This window comes from Diadema setosum, chromosome 19 (assembly GCF_964275005.1).
Source record: "Diadema setosum chromosome 19, eeDiaSeto1, whole genome shotgun sequence".
Classification (NCBI taxonomy): Eukaryota; Metazoa; Echinodermata; class Echinoidea; order Diadematoida; family Diadematidae; genus Diadema; species Diadema setosum.
This window is the reverse complement of record NC_092703.1, coordinates 21,443,660-21,465,150: the sequence shown is the minus strand read 5'-3', so window position 1 is coordinate 21,465,150 and position 21,491 is coordinate 21,443,660. Positions and strand designations below refer to the sequence as shown.

Sequence of the window (21,491 nt, the reverse complement as noted above, 5' to 3'; positions counted from 1 at the left end):
TATCAAGGGCTCAAACGGAATAAGCCTTTTGATGGACTATGTATATAACATGATATTCTTTGTCATATCTATACTGACACAAATATCATTCAAATGAGAATTTTACACATAATTACTAGGGCGTGTCGAGATTATGATTGACGTTATGAGTGATGGTACGGACCCTCAGGACCACGCCCTCAATCTACCATTAACTTTGAGCGATGAAGATGGACAATGAAAGAGTTGAGGAGTACATATCGCCATCATTTACTCCAACTATAAGGCTTAGACGGCTGGAGTGTGAGACAATGTTCTTCTGTTTGTGTAATTCGTGCATGGTAATGGTTAACCCTGTCGCAAACTGTAGAAGGGTTAAACTCACCTAGTAACGATACCGACCTAGAATAGGCCCTATCTTTACACATCTGTGCTCAAGAAGTGTAGCAAAGGCTTAGTGCAAAGTCCTCTTTACAATCAGAAGCAAAGATAACCGGAGACTATCTCTGCTGGTGGTGGACAAAGGGGCGGGGTGAAGTGTTACTATGGATTCCTTCCACTTCTTGATAAAGGCGAATCATGATAACACTCGTTCACATATACACCCAAACACAAATATGATACATATCTGTACGTACACACTCAATTGTCTTTAATCAAGATTCGGTTTATCTTAACTTATTCGTTATGATCCGGATATCTCTCTTTCTCTCTCATAGAACGGGTTCTTTAACTATTGTCCCACATTTTTATATAAGTCAAGGTATCTCCTGACAGCTCCCAGCAAGACAAGTTCGACTATGTTCGGGCGCAGAATAACGAAACGCTTCCGGACAGGGGCGAACTTGTAAAGAATGGCTGACAAAGATTACCAGTAGTTAGTGCTGTGTATAGTTCCTTCCATGCTTTCAACACCTATTACACATCTAGTACGTTATACGACGGAACTGACTCCATGATTATACCCACACATGTATGACAGAGGTTCCAAATAACTCCATGATTACGCTTATAAACAAAGGTTTCTCTGAGAACCAGAAAGTTTGCTCGAGTTTTACCCAAACAGAGCAATATTCAATGTGAATTGGATTCTAAGTATCAAAACGCATGCCATGCAATCAGGTAAACTAAGCAGCTCGTAATCAAAACTATATATATTTTATAGGGACAAAATATCCATTCCGATGTTAAATGAATTCTTGTTCCTCCCGGTCTATTTACGTCCATTAGCAAATGCTTTAGAGAGAGTAGAAGATGGCAAGGCGTATCAATAACGGGTATTCTCTATATACGCGAAACGACCATCTATCAGTATTTGACATAAGTTTTGAATCTCTTCACACCTGCCCTGAAAGCGGTGTCACACGGTTAACCCTGTAATTACCATAATCAACCCTCCTATATATATTGCATTTGTCATTTTACATACTTGGTGACGAGAGGATTAAAATCTACTCATTGCGTCGGACAAACGTCATTGCGTAACGCACTGTCTCACTTGCGTACGATTAATTGTCCTATATCTATCATCTCCTAAGTAGTTAAGCGATTTCTTTATCTAAGGTAATCCGACTGTCCGTGCTCCAAAACAGTTAACAGCAAATACAGAGGGGTGATTTCAAGTGCCCTTGATGAACACACAACGACGAACTAAAGAATCATAGATACGAGAATGATAAAAAATACATGAGCGTGCACATAACAAATGTACACGCACAGTTTTTGTGTAGACTTTTTTTTCGTTTTTGTTTTTGTTTTGTTTTTTATCAATAATCAGTGCACTTAAACACGCAACGCCCATATAGGTTGTCACCTGGCATAAGAAGAAGATATCAAGCACAGACAAAATTGCATAACAGACTCTTCAAAGTATCATAGAAATATCACAAAATGATATCTGAATTGACGTTAACATAACTCAGCAGTTATACACTATATCGAACAGTTGAAGATGATATAGTCACCACTACCATCAAGATTGCTCACATGAACATATTAATAAAGCTCTGTTGTATTCGATTCCAAAACATACATTTTTAAGTTTCTCTCATATCCTGCTTTCTTTCTCCCTCTTCCTTAGCTCTTACTGTTGCACACACTCTCTCTCTCCCATGCACCATTTCAATTTTCGCAAGCCTCCTTCTATTTCATCACCTGCATGCCCCTCCCTCCCCCTTCTTTCTCCCTCTATCTCCCCCCCCCCCCCTCCGTCCTTGCCCTTAAAGGAGATCTTAAAGGAGACCTCCGGATGATTTTCAGACTTTTACATAAATTATGAACAATTATAAAGTGGTTACACTGGGTGCACAGTTTCACAATTTGTAGTGATTGGCATGAGGAATATGAGTGTTTTCAAAATTTATAACGAATCACAATGAACAAGGATGATGACATTGCAGCCTCACAACAATTAAGAATGCGTGAGTGGGGGCTCAAGGAAGCAGAACAAAAGAAAGAGGCATGCATAAATTCTACACAGGAGAATTTGTTAAGCATGTGGTATTGTAATGGAGTTACACTGCATATACATTTCTGAATAATTGATGTGAGGCTCCTATATGTCGTCATCTTTGTTCAGTGAAATTTGTTTGGAGTTTTCAGAGTATTGATTTCTCTGCTCAAGGACCAAATTCCACCGCATATCTATATATGGAGCTGATGATTTATGTACTTACCGGATGTGAAATTATGAAAATCGTCTGGAATGTCCCTTTGAACCCGTCTCCCTCTGCTCTTCGCCCCCCCCCCCCCCTTCTTATTTACCGTCTTCCTTTTAATTCATTTTGCACTATAACTCTCCCAGATTGTATTTTATTTTCCCGTTAAAAAAAAAAAAATAAATTCTGACATCTATATCGTGTATTTGTAATAAAGCGAAACTAGATTTTTTTTTTTTTTTTTGGTCATGGTGTAGCCACTGTCTTCATGTTCCAAGAGAGCTTTTCACGAACATCATAACCTTTAATGGTATACATAACAATAATAATCCCCTGTGTGGGCGTATACTCAGAATATAATTATGCTCATTAGTAATAGGGTACGGTGACTCACCTCCCCTGCATTAGGAGAAAGACTTTTATTTATTTGTAAGATCGTCGCCATCAGATGTGTAACGGCATAAGATCATGGGTGCGGTATCAAAAGACACAGTTCCATGTCAGTGATAATAAAATGCAGGTTGAAATTACGTTGGGAAATTACGGCTGTTTGCATTTAAGTATGTGTTTGTAATATGAGTAAGTTCTGCGTTGTAGGCCTATCATGTCCATGTGCGCCTTCTGTATAAATAAAAAGCGCATAGATATTAATGACAAATGAATGATTGGCGAGAATTCAAAACGTATCTGTGTGTGAGTGCTTGCGCCTTAATGTACTTACTATCGGTTAACATGCAACCGAGCATAATTATGTCCTAGAGTTTGTATAATAATCACACCACCAAAATACAAACAGCCCTCGCCTTATTTCAAAGGTCGGACTAACGGTCTGAAACTCGGCAACTGTGCCAAGGTTGGACTGCAGTATAGCTATCCATATCCACAGTGAAACACTCCACAGATAAGATAATCACGTCTTTAAGGATTCTGTGTATTTGCTTTACCATTCTAAAATAACAAATTGTCTTCCTAAACACTTGCTTTGATTGCTTCAGTGTATGAATTAGTATGTACATAACATTTTGATGGTGTCAGCTCAAAATAAGAGCGACTGCAACTGAGTCAAAGCAGTTCAGAACAACACGACACTCCATGTTAAAATATAGAAGAATTCGTAAGTTATTACGACACCGCGATATCATTGTGTGAAGATTGCGTTTCTTTCTTTTGAAATGAAATTATGTGAAGCTTGCTTGGGTACAGGTCAGAGGGAGATTCACGAGGCAATGACATTATTATCTCGTTGAATTTGCATAATTATGGGGGTGTAGCAATTACACTGTTACTTGGGGGAAATAAAAAAAACTTTAAAAGAAAATACCACCTTCTTCATACCCCATGTCTTCTTGCACTCAATGAAAGTAAAAAAATACACAATAAAAGTTTGAAAGACAAAATAGTATTTTATTAAGATATAGTGATGTATCGCAGTCATAATACTGAAATGCACAAAAATACATCGTAACAAGACAATAATGTTTACAAAACAATTAATATCGAAGAAAGGGTGTTAAAGTACACATTAGGGTCACGCATAAATAAAACGAGCTCTTATCACTGAGAATAATGCGTATCGGGGAAAGCCGTAAACTGATACCTTTAATAAATATGAATATATTTTATAAATATTGTTTGTTTGAATTTACTTCTGGCATAAGGCCAACTTGAAGATGGAGTATCTCTGCACTTTAAAACAACACACTTATCAACCACAGAAGTAATGATGTCGATCTGTATGGGTCCATATTGATGGGTGATATATAACAGGCATGAAATTAGGGGGTTAGGCTTATATTTCCTTTCTTGAGGCGTTTGCGCTCTTGCAAACAGGTAAAAGGTTGCAGGGTAAATAGAAGGTGAAGAAAATTTGCAAAGTTAATACTCTCATTGGAATTTAAACTGAATGCAGTGTGCATGCTGCAGCCAACGTAGCGTTCTGGTTAGAAGCAGAGAGTTTGTGCGTCAAAAAAAAAAATGCCTTCATAAAGGATTGACGTGAATTATCAATGTTCCAACTTTCAAGTAGGTCTATGTATGCGAGTCACGTCATTAAAACCTACTCACGGTGGTAAAAGAACGAGTAGCGGAGCAAACAGCAGACTGATAATGCCCCGGTCACATAGAAAGTATGTGTCAGTCACTTATTAGTGGATTATTCCATGATATACTAGGTCACGTTCGCTAAAAGAGATTGAAATAAAATACAAACGCTGAAAACAAAAGATATCCAAGGTCATCGTATTGATAATCTCTCTCTTGACTTGAAAGAGTACTGATATCGTCTCCTTAAAGACTGCAGATATAACCCACATTGTTCGGACTGATAATTATCATGGCCGTTGATGATAAAGACGCAAGGGTCAAAAGAATGAAGGAGTCCCAGTTTCTTTGCCAATATAATTCATTTGATGTTGAATTCTAGTAAAGAATGCTTGAAAGTTTGGACTGATGTGCATTTATAGTCAGGAAGGGGGGCAACGTGTTTGGTAGTCTGCTGTCTGATGTACACTGTACTACTATACCTTTCAACAACTAAACGTTGAGAGAAAAAGATGAAGATGATGATGATGATGATGATGATGATGCAGCTGATGATGATGATGATGATGACGATGATGATGATGATGATAAACAGCACTAAAATATACCGCCCTCTATCTGTAAAGAACATTCAAAGGCACCCTGCTCCCGCAGTATATGTCACATATCATTCACAAAGTTGCTGCTTGGAAAAGACAGCTCTTCTAGTTCAGATTTGAAGGTATCGAGGTTGTTACAATTCCGAAGTTGGATTGGTAGAAAGTTCCACAGACGTGATGGAGCAACCGAAGAAGAGGATACATCCCAGTATATTCTAGGCGGGAAGGTTGGGCGCTTGAAGATTCAGTCTTGCACGTAGTCCTGGCAGCCGCTGACGTTTACACTAATTAGTGCAGATGGACATTATACGCAAGCAGCAATATCATATAATGCAAGAGTGTAAGAGGAGTTAATAACTTTGAAGCCATCCGGCATAATTATAACCCTAATAACCATTGCCTTGTTTTGAAATCCAACAACGATCCTACAATTAGGACTTAGGTGTCTGATCTAAAATACCCGACTCTGGGCGTAACGTCTAAATAAACAGTACTTTACACCCTCCCGTGTCTTGCGGTAAATGCCGCTTTTTTTCTAAAGCTTTACGTTCGATACAAAATATCTAATGCCAAAATTAACCTTCAAGTCACGTGTTAGCCTTTCACACGGTGCGAGGGAATTAGGTCTGATATATAAATACATAAATAAATGAATGAATGAATGAATATTGTATGTATATATACATGTATATAAATGTTATATAAAACTGTTAGAGAGTGCAGGAAAAAACAATGTAGTCTTTCACACAGTGGGCTTGAAGGAATCAGGAAGGTTGTCTGTCCGATAGGTCTACCGGTTCTCCTGGAGGGAACCGTAAATAAGTGTCGCTCTCACGAAACTTGCCCTTGAATGCCATGGAACAGCTTGTGTGATAAAGACAATGGCGGGCCAGTAAAGTTGCCTACACACTGATTACTCGTTTTAAATGACATGAAAAGAATGATAAACTAGAACCAAGGTACTCTTGAAAGGATAATCCTGGTACTGTGATGCCGGAAGGTAGGCGACTACTTCATTTCACGACGTTTTTGTTTGTTGGTTTGTTTGTTTTTGTTTTTGTTTTAGTTTCTTGGTTTGTCTGCTTGCTTGTTTTGTCTGCTTTTGTCTTAGCGTTTTTGTATTGTTTTGTTTTTGTTGTTGCTGTTCTTGGTTTGTTTGTTGTTGTTCTTTTTTTGTTTCGGTTTTTTGCATTCGACTTACATGTATATCAAATCAAATCAACTACAATGCTTGCGCTGACATGGCCCTTTTTACCCCCAATATACACGCGTACGCGCAGATACATACACACGCTACTATTCTGATCTCTTGAGCAACCTAAAATGCTAGCAAGAAATGTAACAAAGCATTTCCTAGGAAACACATAAAACTGAATATCAACTAGCCCCTTGTCAGATTCTGAAATCCCCATAGATTTAGTAGAAAGAAAAATCAGGTTCCAGTTTATCTAGGTTCCAGTTTAACAATAATAGCTGAATTCACCTCGATCTCTAAGAGATAGGCAGAATAATCGTTGTATAGTAAAACATTGCAGCTGATGGATGTGAGCGCAATGTAGGCCTACAGGCCTACGGGTATGTTGGTTGCTTGTTTGCTTGCTTGTTTGTTTGCCTTCACAAAACAAAGTATAATTCTCGTCGTATGTCGGAACTCATGCCACATCAAACATAAATTAGTCTATGACCCAGTTAAGATATAATATAATTTGTAAATATTTTTCCTCTCTCTCTCTCTCTCTCCACTCTCTTCGATGGTAATTCTGCAGTTAAAATGGGGGAAAAAAAGTTGGAGAAAATGGAGTTTGACCCCAATATCAACGCACGTACAACACACCGGATGTAGTTAACCTTCCACAGCCAGTCACTTCCGGTTAATGACGGAGATAAACCAGCTACTAATAACTGACATATATGTGCGCCGAGTAACTCATACACTGACAATACTATTGAGCACATTGGATATCGTAATTGGTTCTCTTCTTCACAAACAAGACCAAGTTATAGCTCGTCACTATGGTTGCTCAGCTGCTACACGTGGTTTTCGCGCTCTACGTTACAGCGAGCTACCAGCTGGTCGTAACGAGCGGATGCGACTGCAGCTCCTATCCCGACGTTTCAGCCGAGGCAACTGTCTTTGAGAGCCCGAGTTTGCCGTCGGATGTGTGCTGCATGGCCTCTGTTGGGAATGGCTATCTGGCTACCGTGGTTTTTAGTGACACTATCCACTTGAACAGAGTTTATAACGGGAGGTATGGCTCAAGTCACCGGGCCCATATCCCTTCCCCAGCACATATCAGGGTAGACACTAACTCCATTAACATCGGCAATGAAACTTATTCCTTGGATGTGTTGAACGGAACGTTTCACCGCCGAGCAAGTACGGAAGTGGTTCACATACACCATAAGGTGTACGCTCACCAGGTTTTGACCCGTCTTCTTATCAACGAAATAACACTGAAGAGGAAACCCGGAACTGCGGGTCAAATATCGGTAGACTTAGCCCTTAAGTTCAACCCAGAGAGTGAAGATGTAAACATCACTGTGGTGCCTCCAACAAACGAAGATGCTTGGTTTGCATTCGGAAATACCACAACCTCAGAGACACCAACCAGTGCAGTATCGACAGTGTACATGTACTGGACGGACATCCCAAAGGTACTTACTCTTGCGCCAGAAGAAGACACACACACTTGGTGTTTCGTCACTTCCGTTTCCACGAGTAAAGCAGACGCCCTCGATTCGTACGTTGTTGGCGAAGCTCTGGGGCGGAGACTCTCGTTGTTCAGCAGTCATGCCGAGGCGTGGAGAGACAAATGGGATGAGGGTCGCATCGACGTGACTGGAAACCTCTACCTTGCGAAAGCGATCTACGGCAGCCTGTATTACATCATGAGCTTCTTGCCTCCTCTCACGCAAAAGCAGACCGCTCCCTTTCGCTTCTACGGCATCAATCCTGGAGGACTTGCGCATGGTGGACTTTCCCCAGCTGGTTACAAAGGACATATATTCTGGGACCAAGAGACCTGGATGTACCCAACAATTCTGATACTCCATCCACAACTGGCGCTAGAGATACTGAAAACAAGAACCAGCCAGCTAGACGCAGCGAAAAAGAACGCCCAGAAGAATGGGTACAGAGGAGCTCAGTTCCCTTGGGAGATGGCGTTCACAGGGACGGAAGTGTGTCCGGCAACGCCTTATCCCACGCATGAACTTCACATCACTGGAGACATAGCTTTCGCCGTTCAGCAGTACCTCTCGGCAACCAATGATACGGACTTTCTTCTCAAAGAAAGGGGTTTTGAAATGATCATTGAAATTGCGGAGTTCTGGGCGAGCAAAGCGAAGTTTGACCAAAGCCGGAAGATGTATACAATCAATGACGTCATGCCCCCAGATGAATACCATCAGAGTGTTAATAACTCAGTGTACACCAACGCCATAGCACAGATCAGTCTCCGACTGCCAGCTTACGCTGCCTCGATGATCAATAAAACTGTCCCTGACAACTGGACGCAAATTGCGGAACAGTTGTACATTCCGTACGACAAAAATCGCGAGTACCATCCGGAGTATGAGGGATACACTCTCGGAACAGAAGTCAAGCAGGCAGATGCCATCCTCTTGGGATTTCCCCTCATGCACAACATGTCCACAGCGGCTCGACGCAATGACCTCATGTTCTACGAAGCTTACAACGGTGTCAACGTGACCGACCCAAACGGCCCAGCGATGACATGGGGTATGTTCGCCGTCGGGTGGCTGGAGCTCGGGAACCAATCCAAGGCTGGGGAGCTCTTCGAGAAAAGCTACGCTAACATCCAACAACCGTTCAAGATTTGGACCGAAACCGCTCAGGGTGAAGGCGCGATCAATTTCGTCACCGGCATGGGAGGTTTCTTACAGGCAGTCATGTACGGGTATGGTGGGATGCGACTGCGGGAGACTGGTCTCTATATGAACATCACAATCCCTCCAGAATCTCAGAGCATAACTTTCTCAGGGATCGAATACTTCGGCAACTCTCTGAGCATCTCAGCGAAGGAAGACACAGTGAAAGTAGTGTTGACCAGTAACAGTGGAGCGTACGGACGAGGAGTAGACTTAGAGGTCCTACAAGGCACGGATGTACACTCACTCGTGATTGATACTCCCGTCATTCTTTTTAGAGAGGCATTTCTGATTCGAGTGTCACTACAAGCATCTTCAAATAAGATCACAAACAGCACTCATCGCTAATTTCAATGACATTTACCCATGTTGCAAACACTGATTTATTCTACCTATCTCCTGGGACATCCCGAAGACAGGATTCTTTATATTGTATGTACAGTATATTCCTAAGGTCGAAATGTACAGTATCAGTCATAGCAATGAACATGATTGACAAAACAGGCCCCTTGCTTCCTTTTTAAACAGTAACAGTTACTTACCGTATGTCATCAAGAGATGATCCGACTAGTTTAGATAATTTTTCCAAGGACAAAAGCTCTCCCGGTAACATTTCAGGACTGATATTCTCCTGTAAGACGAAAGGTCTGTCTGAGTAAATTTTCTGAAGTGGGTCTGTCAAATAATTTGATATAAAGGAGAAAAATATTTCTAGATGAAATAAGATGAAAGATTATTTGAATTTGCATTCTTTTCAGGCTCCATCACGTAGCTCAAGTCAAATACTACCATCACTTGAAGTGTGGGATGAAAATGCAAACGTTGCTCTATAAAGTGTAGGTCAGTGCTGCATCGAATCGAAGTGGCATATACAGTAGGACTCGTAATCTTGGTATTACGAGTACACATAATACATGTATATGTACAACATTCGGGACATGCAGTAATAGGTCTCATCAGAATGGTCTAATATTTGTTACAATTCCTAAGATTCATGAACTGCTGCTTTTTGTTGTAATTCACTTTTTGGTTTGTTTCTGTCATATCAGGTGTCACTGGGATAGCAGTAATACATGTATTGATGACTTTTCAGCATTTTGTGGGTTTCTTTTTTTTTTCTTTTCTTTTCTTTTTTTCTTCTTCTTCTTCGAGTGTCTTAATGTAAGCAATACAAATGTATCACACATGAATATATGAATGTAGGAGTGAAACGGGTGTGCAGTGGATAAAATTACAGCCAGATCTGCATTCATACAAGTTTGTTCCTTGTCACTTTTGATGTCTTTAATGGAGTATATGGTATTTCATCCTTACAAATGTGCTTGATTGCTAAAATAATAACTTATCTCCTGTGGAATAAACAACAATAATCTATAGGCCAAGAGTATAGTTAGTTGTGTCAGGAACAGCTATCACAGTACAACTGTATACAGATCCCCTGTCTTTATTCAGTATAATAGTTTGCTCTGGACAATTTCTCTGACAGTTACTTCATTTCTTAAATCATATCTGGCTTATCTCTAATAAAAAAAAAAAAAAAAGAGAGAGAGAGAAAATGTATGTTTGTATGTTTGTTTGTATGTGTATACAGTATGCACGTTTCATGGCTGCGTAAAGTGGTTTCATGCATTTAGGGATGTTTTCAGTTCTGGTCTTTTTGTCAGAATGAATGAAAAACATTGGAGTAGCACTTCCTCAGATGTAATGAGAGCACAAAAACTAGTTGCAGGAAACTTTCTTTTCATGTCATGTCTTATTCAAATGATAGCACAAGTGACCTTACTCAACTATAGGATACAGAATGAAATTGTTTGGAAAATGTCTTGGGGTCAAATCCATTTTTTTTTTTAAGAAAAAAAAAGATTTGTAATCATCATGAGTTACAAAAAAGTGTACATGTATTACCATGGTAGCAGTCACAACAGGACCAATCAGCCATGATCATCAAAGTGGTTGCTGTAGCAACTACAATTATTGCAACTTACAATTGCTAATGCCATTATGAATTAGGTTGGTGGACTCTTCTCTTGGGTACAGACACTGTAAAGATGCACATGACAAAGCCAAAACTTTGAGGATTCATTCTCTTTTATTGTACTCTTAACAGACAAGCTAAAATAACTTGAAATAAATATAGCAGGCTGCATTTTTTGCTGATTAACCTCTGATTCATGTGTCCTGCTTCATTATTCTGACTGCATGAATTTATTTTTTTTTTTAATAAATAAAAAATGATGTCAAGAACGCATGTGGACAATGTCACAAAGTTCTCATATTATTGCACTCATTTGGCTACTTTTTCAGCAAATGTTTGGATTCATTATTCTGCATTGGTGTCAATTACTTGTAACTGTAAACCAGCAATACTGTCAGGGTACTTGAAATTATTTTTTTTAGCAAGTAATTAGAGGTTGTTATTATCTCACCATACACAATCGTTTAATGAAGCAAGGTATTATTCAGAGAAGTGAAGGTTCAGGTGAAAGTTTTTCTCAATTTGTCTCCCTCGTAGCCAACTGCTGATCTATAAATTAACAAAAATGTTGGAAAAAAGGAACCAGTGGGACTCGAACCTTGCTTTCATTTAATATGCCTTGTCCGCCTTGGACTACTAAACATAACGATGTCAGACTTTCGGAGCCTGGGTATTTGTTTCATGTTAATCTTGTCACTGCTAGCAATCAGGGACAGCCTGGTGGTAATGTCGCTGCCTGGAAAGCAGTAGATGACAGCTTTGAGTCCCACTGTTTCCTTTTTTCCAATATGTTTGTTAATTTACAGATCAGCAGTTGCAATCTTTACAAATTTTCATTTGTAGAGGGAGACAAATTGAAGAAAACTCACACCTGAACAATTGTTCAATCTGACATATGAAAACAAGGCTTCTTGAAAGTCTTGATTTCATTTCTTTTAGAGATTTTTCTTTGCTGTCTGTTATTTTTCTTTTTCAGCAAAGATTATTTGATTGAAATTTTGTACACTCTCCTCACACTTATTGTACACCCTTAGTACAAGAGTAACATCTGGCATCATTTCATCATGCATTTTGGATATATTTATGATGTATGTATATGTACTACACATTGCCCACATCACCAGTGTTTGGAGACCATGCCGAGTCAAAACTTATTCTGAATACCACATTGATTTTCATCCCACAATCTCAGTCGCTCTAACGGTCCTTGTTGCAATTCAGAAAAAACACATCTCTGCATCTTAGAACCAAAATGAAATTACAAGGCACCTTCACACTTTTTGCAGTGTTGAGGAAAGATGTAACAAGTACACATCATCAATGTACCTGGGTATCCTAAATATGTTCTCAATCTGCATCACATCATGACGACATTCATATCTAGTCCTTGCCTCTCAATGGTGTTTCACAGGAGGTTTTCTCATACAAACGAGTTGCATTGTGATGTAACTTGTGACAGAGAGTTTTATGACACATTCATTTCAAAGTCATCTGTGAGTTTTCCCCTCCGATCACTGTGGTGTCACCTGTAGTTATAGTGGAAGATGCCTGGTATCCTCTGACAGATGTCATGGTAGGAGAGGCAGAGTGCGTTGAACTCTTCCATGGTCAGTCTGAATGGTCGGCGAGAGGGGTCGACACCCGAGGTTTCAAACATCTCCTTTGTTAGATCCTGGCGCTCAATGGGGAAAAGGATCCTTAGGATATGAGGAGGAATATAAAAATGTAGAAACTCCTGTTAAATTTCTTGCACATCACCATACAGTCCTACGACAATGTACATGTACCACAAGTACATTGTACAGTGGTTGAAACAAAGATTGCAAAATAATTTCATGAATAAAAGCAGAACCATGGAGTATTCTAATAGTCTACATGAATCATGATCAACGTGTGAAGTAGGATTTCATGATTTTTATGTTTACCTTCAATAATTCAATTAGAAAACTTCAGCATAAGCACATTCCAAAAAGTGCATTTTTTAATTTATTTATTCATTAATTGGTCTTATTTTTACAGGGTGGCTCCACCAGTGAGTTGAACACTGTTGTTAGAGTCCCTGCATGGACAGTATACACAATGAGAGCATACTTTGTAATGAAGAAATATATAATTTGCTGTCAGTAATGTCTAACGTGGCTTTATAATATCAAAAACACAGAATGAAAATCAGTATTGAAATAAAGAAGAAGCATATTCAATGCAAAAGCCACTACAAGCATTAAATGCACAAAAATGGCTCATGCTCACTGCATCAACTGACTTAGCAATCAAATAAGTCTCTGGACTCTAAGGATGAATTTCATTCAATGCGTTCCCACAAAGGTAACCAGGGCAACTCACTCTACTCCTCGCTTGCAGTATTTCTGCCTGAAGTGGAAGACACTCCGTACAAGTTTTTCCACCAGCTTGAAGGGGAGGTCAATGCGAGGCTGCACAAGTGGAGTAAAATGAACCACACCCACATCTACCTGTAATGTGTATACAATTTTGTGCACAGAATCACATTAATATACAAATGATGCACAGGATAGAGTGCGTTAGTGTAGGCGTAGCGCACTCGAGGGTATTTACAATTGTGAAACATGCACGAGGCGAAGCCAAGTGCATGTTGCACTACATTGTAAATACCCGAGAGTGAGCTGCGTCTCCACTAACGCCACGAAATAATCCTGAGCATCATTTGTTTTACAAAATGGGTCGAAAACTAACAGCATTTTCACGTACCTTTGTGGGTCAATAGTCCAGTCAGCTACATGTAGCACTCGCTCGAGAGAGTCAAGTCAAGCACGTCGCACTCGGAAATCCCGCACATGTAAGTACTGTACGTATAAGAGTACTGTATACGTACGCCACATATGTAATATGTTATGCACACAAGAAAGGCCGGCCGGCATACGCAGCCCCAACTAGAAGTTGTTTACAGGTATTGACAGCGCATATAGTAGCGCGCGACGCACTTGTAACAACTGATTGAGTGCGCACTGGTACTGCAGTGCAATGGTACTAAAGTAATCAAAGCCCACGTGACTCATTTCAGCGCTTCCTATTGGCTACGTTCTTGAACCCATTTTATAAACACATAATATTATAAACCTGTGAGTGCACACATCATCACATACAGTATAACACATTATACAAGTTTAGTACACTTGTATGGATGTATGAATGTGTACAATGTATATAATAGAGTACTATTCATACACTATGTAGTAAGGCACATCAAAACATGTGACAGACAAAAGAATACACTCATCATGCTGATGGTGAAATTGGCCCATTGAAGACTAGTCCCAAGTAAACTTGCGCAGGTGTCTATGGAGAACTGAGCATTATAGCAAAATCAGCCCGTCCTCAATGGGTTAAGAACTGTCTTTACTTTATTTCTTGCCAAGAGGTAAAAATCATTTAGTTATATTTGCATCCTTTCTAAGACTAAATTTAGTGTATGGCATTCTTATTTTGACAGCAATTGACACATAGAGCACTACTAGTGTCAGTCCAGAATAAAGTTCTTCATATCTTCACGATGATTGAATGAACAATCTTCCAATTTTTAGACGGTGCATTTGGAAGTTTACCTTTGGTTTTGGTACAAATGCTGTCCCGGGTATTGTAAAGCAATGCTTAACTTCACACAGGTGTTGGGCAATGATGGAAAGTCTGCTCCTTTGTTCATCACCAGGGGGAGCTGTCAGCCTCTTGATAATCAACACAAAATGGGTCATGAGCTATGTGCTTGCTGCATACTTGGTCACATACAAATTGGATATTTCAGAAACTATAACAGATAAGTCAATATTCATGTATATGCACTTATGCGTACGATACAGATGATTGGACTGCCATTCAGAAAACATTTGTCTTTCCCACGGTAAATGAAATTATCATATGGTCCCATCAAACTGTTTTGAATTGCCCAAAAGTTGATTCAGTGTTCAAGAACTGATTTATTCCGTTACTCATGATAGCCTAAAGGGTTTAGAAACCCCAGTATGTAAAATATAACCTCTGCCAGTGCTCCTTCACAGGCAGATTAGATGACCACCATTATTGCAGCCATTACATAACAGTTGGCCATTTAACATTTACAGAATCAAGTCTCTTTGATTTACCATTCTTAATCTTTGAAGACTTTTGTTCTTTACTCCTTTGGCCAGCTTGAGCCATGCAATTTAGTCAGGAATTCTGAGCAAATTCTTCAGGAGCCTCCTTTTAACCCTCTGCCTACCACATTGATTTCTTGTCCATAGGAAATTGTGTGAACTTTGTGCATTTGACTCATTGGCATAAAAAGGGTTAAAGGGATGGTATGGTATTGGTGGAGATGAGAAATTGGCTTTTAGCTTTTTGGGAGATATCAAGAAACCACTTGTGAAATAGCACACAGCATACTATTCTTGGTGGAATTCAGAGTTTATTTAATGAAAATTGGTTTTGGAATGACCGAGACATCCAAAAACAAAGTAAAACAAAGCTATCGAAATAAAAGGTTGGTATAATCTTTTATTAGTATTGCTCATTTTGGGTATCTCAGCCATTTCAAAACCAATCTTAATCAAATAAACATTGAATTTCTCTTGGAATTGCATGCCCCTTCACATTTCATATGAGGTTTTTCATTATCTCACCTATAAAAGCTAGAAACCTGAAGTTACATTTGTAGGCCTCAACCAAAACTATATGATCCCTTTAAACTCCTTAAGCCCATCCTACACCCAATGCCAACCCACGGAGCCCTGAACAAGGGAATGTTATGCCTTTGCTTAAAAGAAAGCACATGATAAATTACCCTGAATTACTGGTATGACACAAACAAGACTCTCACCTCAGCCACCTCCTTTTGGAAGGTGAGCAACATCTGGGTCCTGCCAAAGGAAAATGGGCCCGTCTGATTGGACGCTGCTTCCATCCATTGCAGGATGAGGGGAAGTGAAACGTTGAATGGCAAGTTGCCAATCACATGCAGGTTAGGAGGATCTAAAACAAAAATCATACATTGTGTCGTTGAATATCAAGTTCTCGTAAGAAACAACTAAATAGCAAACCTTCCTATGTATCTACTGCTCTTACAATGCTCTCATTTTCATACAGAAAGTACACTTGTGTCGTTAAATATCAAGTTCTCGTAAGAAACAATTAAATAGCAAACCTTCCTATGTATCTACTGCTCTTACAATGCTCTCATTTTCATACAGAAAGTACACTTGTGTCAAAGGGTAAGCTCATTAGAAATGCAAAATTTTTTTTTTGTCTGAACATTTTGCTATCAGAAGCAAACACCCCATCCTTCAATGATGTCATTCTCCGCATGTAGCAACAGACGTGAATAGACTGCCTATAGTTCTAAGAAATTTCTGTAATTGCCTGGGATTGTGACCTTGGACAGATTTCAATACAAACAAGGATCTCCCACATTAGGGTAAATGCTGCATTGAGAGTACAATCACAGTGATGTGGTATGAGTACAGTAGTTCATGGCAAGATGGCAAACATAAATCAATGTCAAATTTTGCTCAAACCAGCTCTCAATTTGTCAGTGTTAAATGCTATATAGCAATGCTATATAGCAATGCTTTATAGCAATGTATCTTGTGGACACAATCATCCACTTGTTTTACAAGCTGACTGCTGTAAGATGCATTGCAGATATATCAAATTCAATTGATTGAATGGAATGGATCTATACAAACACTAAGGAAGTAATAAATGCTTGTAAGAGAACAACCACCCGACTAATAAATGGGGTTTAAAATTACCATCATCCCACTGTTTCTTCAGGTGATGTGGAAAGGCGTCCCTGAAGTCAAATTTTAGGATGTCTCCGCAAGCAACTCTCACTTTGCCCTCACTGGCTTCACTCAGAATCTGAATGAAAAGAGACAAACAATCACAAGGTTTTATTGTGGGACAATGAGACAATCTGAGACAATCAAATATTGTATAAGCTGTTTTCACATACAGATATATTTGCAGCTGAGGCCACAAACACTTTTGCGAGATGCTGTTTTCACGAATGGACACCGAGGTTACTGAAAATGCACTATCACCCTAGCGCCAGGCACATTTTCGCTCATTGTTGAATTTGTTGTCCAACAATGATTCACAAAATTCCTGAAAATTAAACCCTCGCAAAAATAACAGCTTACACAGTAAATAATTACTCATGAGCTATGATCAGAATTTTTTATGGTGTTGATAAAAATATTAATGATTACATTACATATTTGATTGGAATCAACGTGTAAATATGATATATGCTATATATGCTGAAGGCAGTTTTGTGCTTTTTAATCAGAGTATGATTTGTACTCATTATGCTCTTGGAATACAGACTTTTTCCAGCATGGACTTGTTGAAGAACAGCCCGGGGCTGAAGCAGTCTATGCTATGCTTAAACAAAACATTCATTTACTGAAAGTGACAGTGATCTTGATGAGGAAGAGAAATGAGGAAGAGGAGGTGGAGCTGGAAGAGAAAATTGACACGATGCAGAATTTAGTGATAAGAGCAGGTGGTGTGCGAAGTATAGAGACCTGGTTTGATATATTCTGCTTGTAAAAACATTCAGATTACGAGGCTTAGATTCACAGAGCTATTTGCAGTCATGGTAACATACAATACGAACAGATACCACATAAACTATTCAAATGCTTACAATTTATCAGTTGGTGACTGTTCAATTTTGCTGTCACCAAGATTCAAATTTTGTATATACAGTATTGAATGTTTTGTATAGGAATTCATAAAATAAGGTCCAAATGCAATCAATCCTCCCATCAACCTTTCAACCACTGATACAACCACAACAAACTAAAAATTTGTTGATACTTTTGAAACAACCTCTAAGCACTTAATCAAAGAATGATTTGTCAATAGAATTGTACCTCCAGACTTGGTATGAACCTAGCATCTTTCTCAACCACCAACAGATCCGCCACACCCTGGTTGACAATGGATCTTGTGATACCCCCTGGTCCAGGCCCCACCTCACAGACATGACAACCTTGCAGCTTGCCAGCTTGTCTCACCAGCTTATCTGAGGAGGAGAAAACAAACAAACAAACAAACATGCTTATAATGAAGTAAGACTACCGGTACATTGTCTACACAGAAAGAGCAATTAGCAGCCAACTATAATTATTAAAGCACCTTGCATCTAATATATGGTAATATCCAATAGAATCCAATAGAATGAGTGTTAGAGAAGTTCACTACATGTGTAATTTCATGCAATACATCAACGCTGAACATACACTGGTACTGCCGATCGTCCCAGACCAGTAAAAATCATTGACAAAACAGCAACTTTTCATGGATTGCTGAATTTATTGGTCTGACAAGACAGGTAAAATAACAAAAATTACATTGTTGTGGCCAGTTGAAGAAAAAAAAAATACAGGACCAGCAAATTCAAGGTTTGGATCGAAAAGGAAAATGGGTTAGTGTGCAACCCTTAATACATATGCTAATGCCCCATCCCACCACCATTTCAAAAAAGTCACCACATAACATTAATATTGCAGCACGGTGCTCCAAATCAAGATGCCTGCTTATTAATGCTTATCAGGGACACCTCAAAAACACTGTTGAATGAGTGAAATGAATGGCTAGATCTTGTACTTGTCTGTAGTAAATATTTTGGAAACTTGCTTAAGAGCCCATTTGCCCTGGGCAAGTGAGAAACTGTTTCTTGTGTAATGCCCTGCATAGACTGCAATTGGTGACAATAAGATCTGTCAGAGTACTGCACACAGCATATACTTGGTGGCATAGAATCCTCTTTATAATACCATTGGCAATCTAGTAGTATTATTCGTAGTACTCCACATTGTCATCAATTTGGGGAAAACGAGAAACTGACTCCCACTGCCCATTCAGTTCTTGCACCATGGAAAAAAAAAATTAAAACCAGTAATAGTGTCATTTATGTTTTGTTAACTACTTGTGATGGTAATAATTGAATGTGACTAAACTTCAGACAATTGAACAGATTCTAAAGTTGTAAGAGCTAGTACATTTTAATCAGATTTCATTGACTCTAATATGACCAAAAAAGAAAAAGAATATTCATAAACATACACAGCACTGCTGCTTGATTGAGACCAGAGGGCCGAGTATATCACATTGTTGTACAACACAACGTCTACACATGTAGCCAAAGAAGTAATGATCCCTATAGATTTAGATCACTTATTACAAATATGGAAAATGAGTTGTGTATGTAGACTCTATTCTGTGACAATACTAACTATACACAGCCCAGTCGCTGTCGTTTCGCATAGCGTAACAGTGTCTGGTCGGGCTATGACAATACCAAAATATGCATGTACATGATACAGACATGGTAATACATGTACCACATACCATGATAATTCTGATCACATACAGATTTAAAGTTTTATCTCTCCATAGTTATGACATTTTAGGGCCTACAGCTACGCTAGCCTAGGCTAAGACTTAGAGACTTCACAGACCTATCTCATTAAACGTTGCATGGGCCAAAAACCACCAAAATGCAACACAAAGATGCGTATGCTAAGTAATTCACATTTAACTTCAGATTTTAAGAAGAAGACTTAGATTTATCACAAGATTTCAATGCATAAAGTGTTTGAAATGTGTATATAAAATTTACTTTACCTTTCAGTTTTACAAACAATACGAAATTTAAGTCTCATTTGCCATTTTTCTCTTCGCATTTGTCATTCCCTCAGAATCCCATGAATGTGTCCTGTAAATTGTGGGTATGTGTAATGATTCTGATGCATGAATATGAGTTAAGTGAAAGACATTGATTATTCCATTACGAAAATCGTGTTCGGAATTAACAAAATTCAAATCTATGCGATTTTGCATCGCGAGAAACGTAAATTTTTTGTGGAGGGATCCGGTTGGGTTATTACCATCATGCCATGATTACTTTAAGTTTAAAGGGACTGTACAGTACCTGTACTGGTTGAGGTTGGGATTTATGTTTTGAACATTTTTAAGTGAGATAATGAGAAATCTCTTGTGAAATATGAAAAAGTATGTAATTTTAAGAAGGATTCAACGTTTATTTGATGAAAATTGGTTTTCAAATGGCCGAGATATAAAAAAAAAAATGATAATAATATTAATAAAAGGTGATAGGCCATGCCTGCGCCTTTTATTAGGATCTCTTTGTTTCACCTTGTTTTTGGATATCTCAACCATTTCGAAACCCATTTTTGTCAAATAAACTTTTGATATCCCTTACAATTGCATGCTCTTTGACATCTCATAGTGGGTGGTTTCTGAATATCTCCCAAAATGTTAAAAGCTCCAAAAACCTCGCCTCGACCAGAACTGTACACACCCTTTTATAAACGGTTAAGTAGAGTAGGAGAGTCAGACGTGAGAGAGAAAATCATTCAAATTATTTTGCGAAATTCGTAATTTTCAGGACTTTATGAATAACAAGTGCTGCTTCTGCTCGAATTTTCATCTTCTAAGGACGTAACTCAGAGCAGCGAAAAATAAGTGTCCGGTACTCATCTAGACTCTCCTACTAAACGTACGCGTACGCTGCACCGAACGAGTCGCCCAAGAGCACTGCCCCAGCACCACCGGCGAGAACCAACCAGTCGACAGTCCTTGTTCGCGGACTTTGTGGGCCTTAATAAACACGACATTTACCTACCCGTAAGCTTGAGATCGAGGATAAAATTCTGAGCCAGTTGCTTTTCTGCTCGAAGACCATATAGCCTAATTATTTCTCGAATTGTAGGTAACGGCGGTAATCTTGCAACAGCCATAATACGGCCTCCCCAAAATGTTCAGCTTCTGTCCGTTCCGAGAGGGCTCGCAGCTAGCAGCCACCATTCATTAGTCAGCATAGATACCGCACTTGCACTTCGGCACATAGGAAGTTGCACGTGTGTAAAAAGTGCATTGACCTTATCCCTCACAATCAGTTATCTTTAATTGTCGCTAAAATTCGCAAACACTTCTTCATTATGTATAATAAAATTTAAAATCATAAATTTAAATTCTTGTAGATTTTCAGTATATCTTTAAGGAATCAATATGAATAATTCATAATGATATGTGCCTTTTATGCTACTAGTAAATGCTCGAGCCTAGAAATTCCGTACTCTTGCTGTCGCCAAGAACGCCGATGACACAGACTCTGTGAGCGACGACTATCTGCTGAATTTAGTAAGTGGAATTCCGCTGAAATTATTTACCTTTTTTTTTCTCTACATTCAGTTGCTTCTTAAGTTCATATATTCAAATATTATTTACGTGAAGTTGGTCTGACAGAAGAACAGTGACGTGACCAGTGCAGTGGTACTGAGTAGCTGAGTGCAGGGCATACTGTGTACG

At 39.0% G+C, this 21,491-nt stretch overlaps 2 protein-coding genes across 3 annotated transcripts; one reads left to right on the top strand and one right to left on the bottom strand.

The window, feature by feature from the left end:
• Positions 1 to 7,288: 7,288 nt before the first annotated feature.
• Positions 7,289 to 9,514, top strand: LOC140242331 (protein-glucosylgalactosylhydroxylysine glucosidase-like). The gene has a single exon (XM_072322070.1). The coding sequence runs from the start codon at positions 7,289 to 7,291 to the stop codon at positions 9,512 to 9,514; it is 2,226 nt and encodes a 741-aa protein (XP_072178171.1).
• A 1,620-nt stretch (positions 9,515 to 11,134) lies between these two features.
• On the bottom strand, positions 11,135 to 20,968 carry LOC140242618 (dimethyladenosine transferase 1, mitochondrial-like). 2 transcript variants are annotated; one of them, XM_072322371.1, is made up of 7 exons: positions 20,802 to 20,968; positions 18,029 to 18,180; positions 16,901 to 17,009; positions 15,970 to 16,121; positions 14,723 to 14,842; positions 13,485 to 13,612; positions 11,135 to 12,838 (listed from the first exon to the last, which is right to left on the bottom strand). In XM_072322371.1, the coding sequence occupies exons 1-7, from the start codon at positions 20,863 to 20,865 to the stop codon at positions 12,664 to 12,666; spliced, it is 900 nt and encodes a 299-aa protein (XP_072178472.1). In that variant the 5' UTR covers positions 20,866 to 20,968; the 3' UTR covers positions 11,135 to 12,663. The 2 variants fall into 2 exon arrangements, with proteins under 2 accessions (XP_072178472.1, XP_072178471.1); XM_072322370.1 differs by having other exon boundaries at positions 20,806 to 20,968.
• Positions 20,969 to 21,491: the final 523 nt, after the last annotated feature.

Excerpts from the sequence above, each read along its gene's own strand:
- LOC140242331 (XM_072322070.1), top strand. The coding sequence starts at position 7,289 with ATGGTTGCTCAGCTGCTACACGTGGTTTTCGCGCTCTACGTTACAGCG.
- LOC140242618 (XM_072322370.1), bottom strand. The coding sequence starts at position 20,920 with ATGGCTGTTGCAAGATTACCGCCGTTACCTACAATTCGAGAAATAATT. Across the intron at positions 13,613-14,722 it reads CATTTGTACCAAAACCAAAG|GTAGATGTGGGTGTGGTTCA; the intron begins GTAAACTTCCAA and ends TACACATTACAG. Across the intron at positions 12,839-13,484 it reads TACTGCAAGCGAGGAGTAGA|GATCCTTTTCCCCATTGAGC; the intron begins GTGAGTTGCCCT and ends TCATATCCTAAG.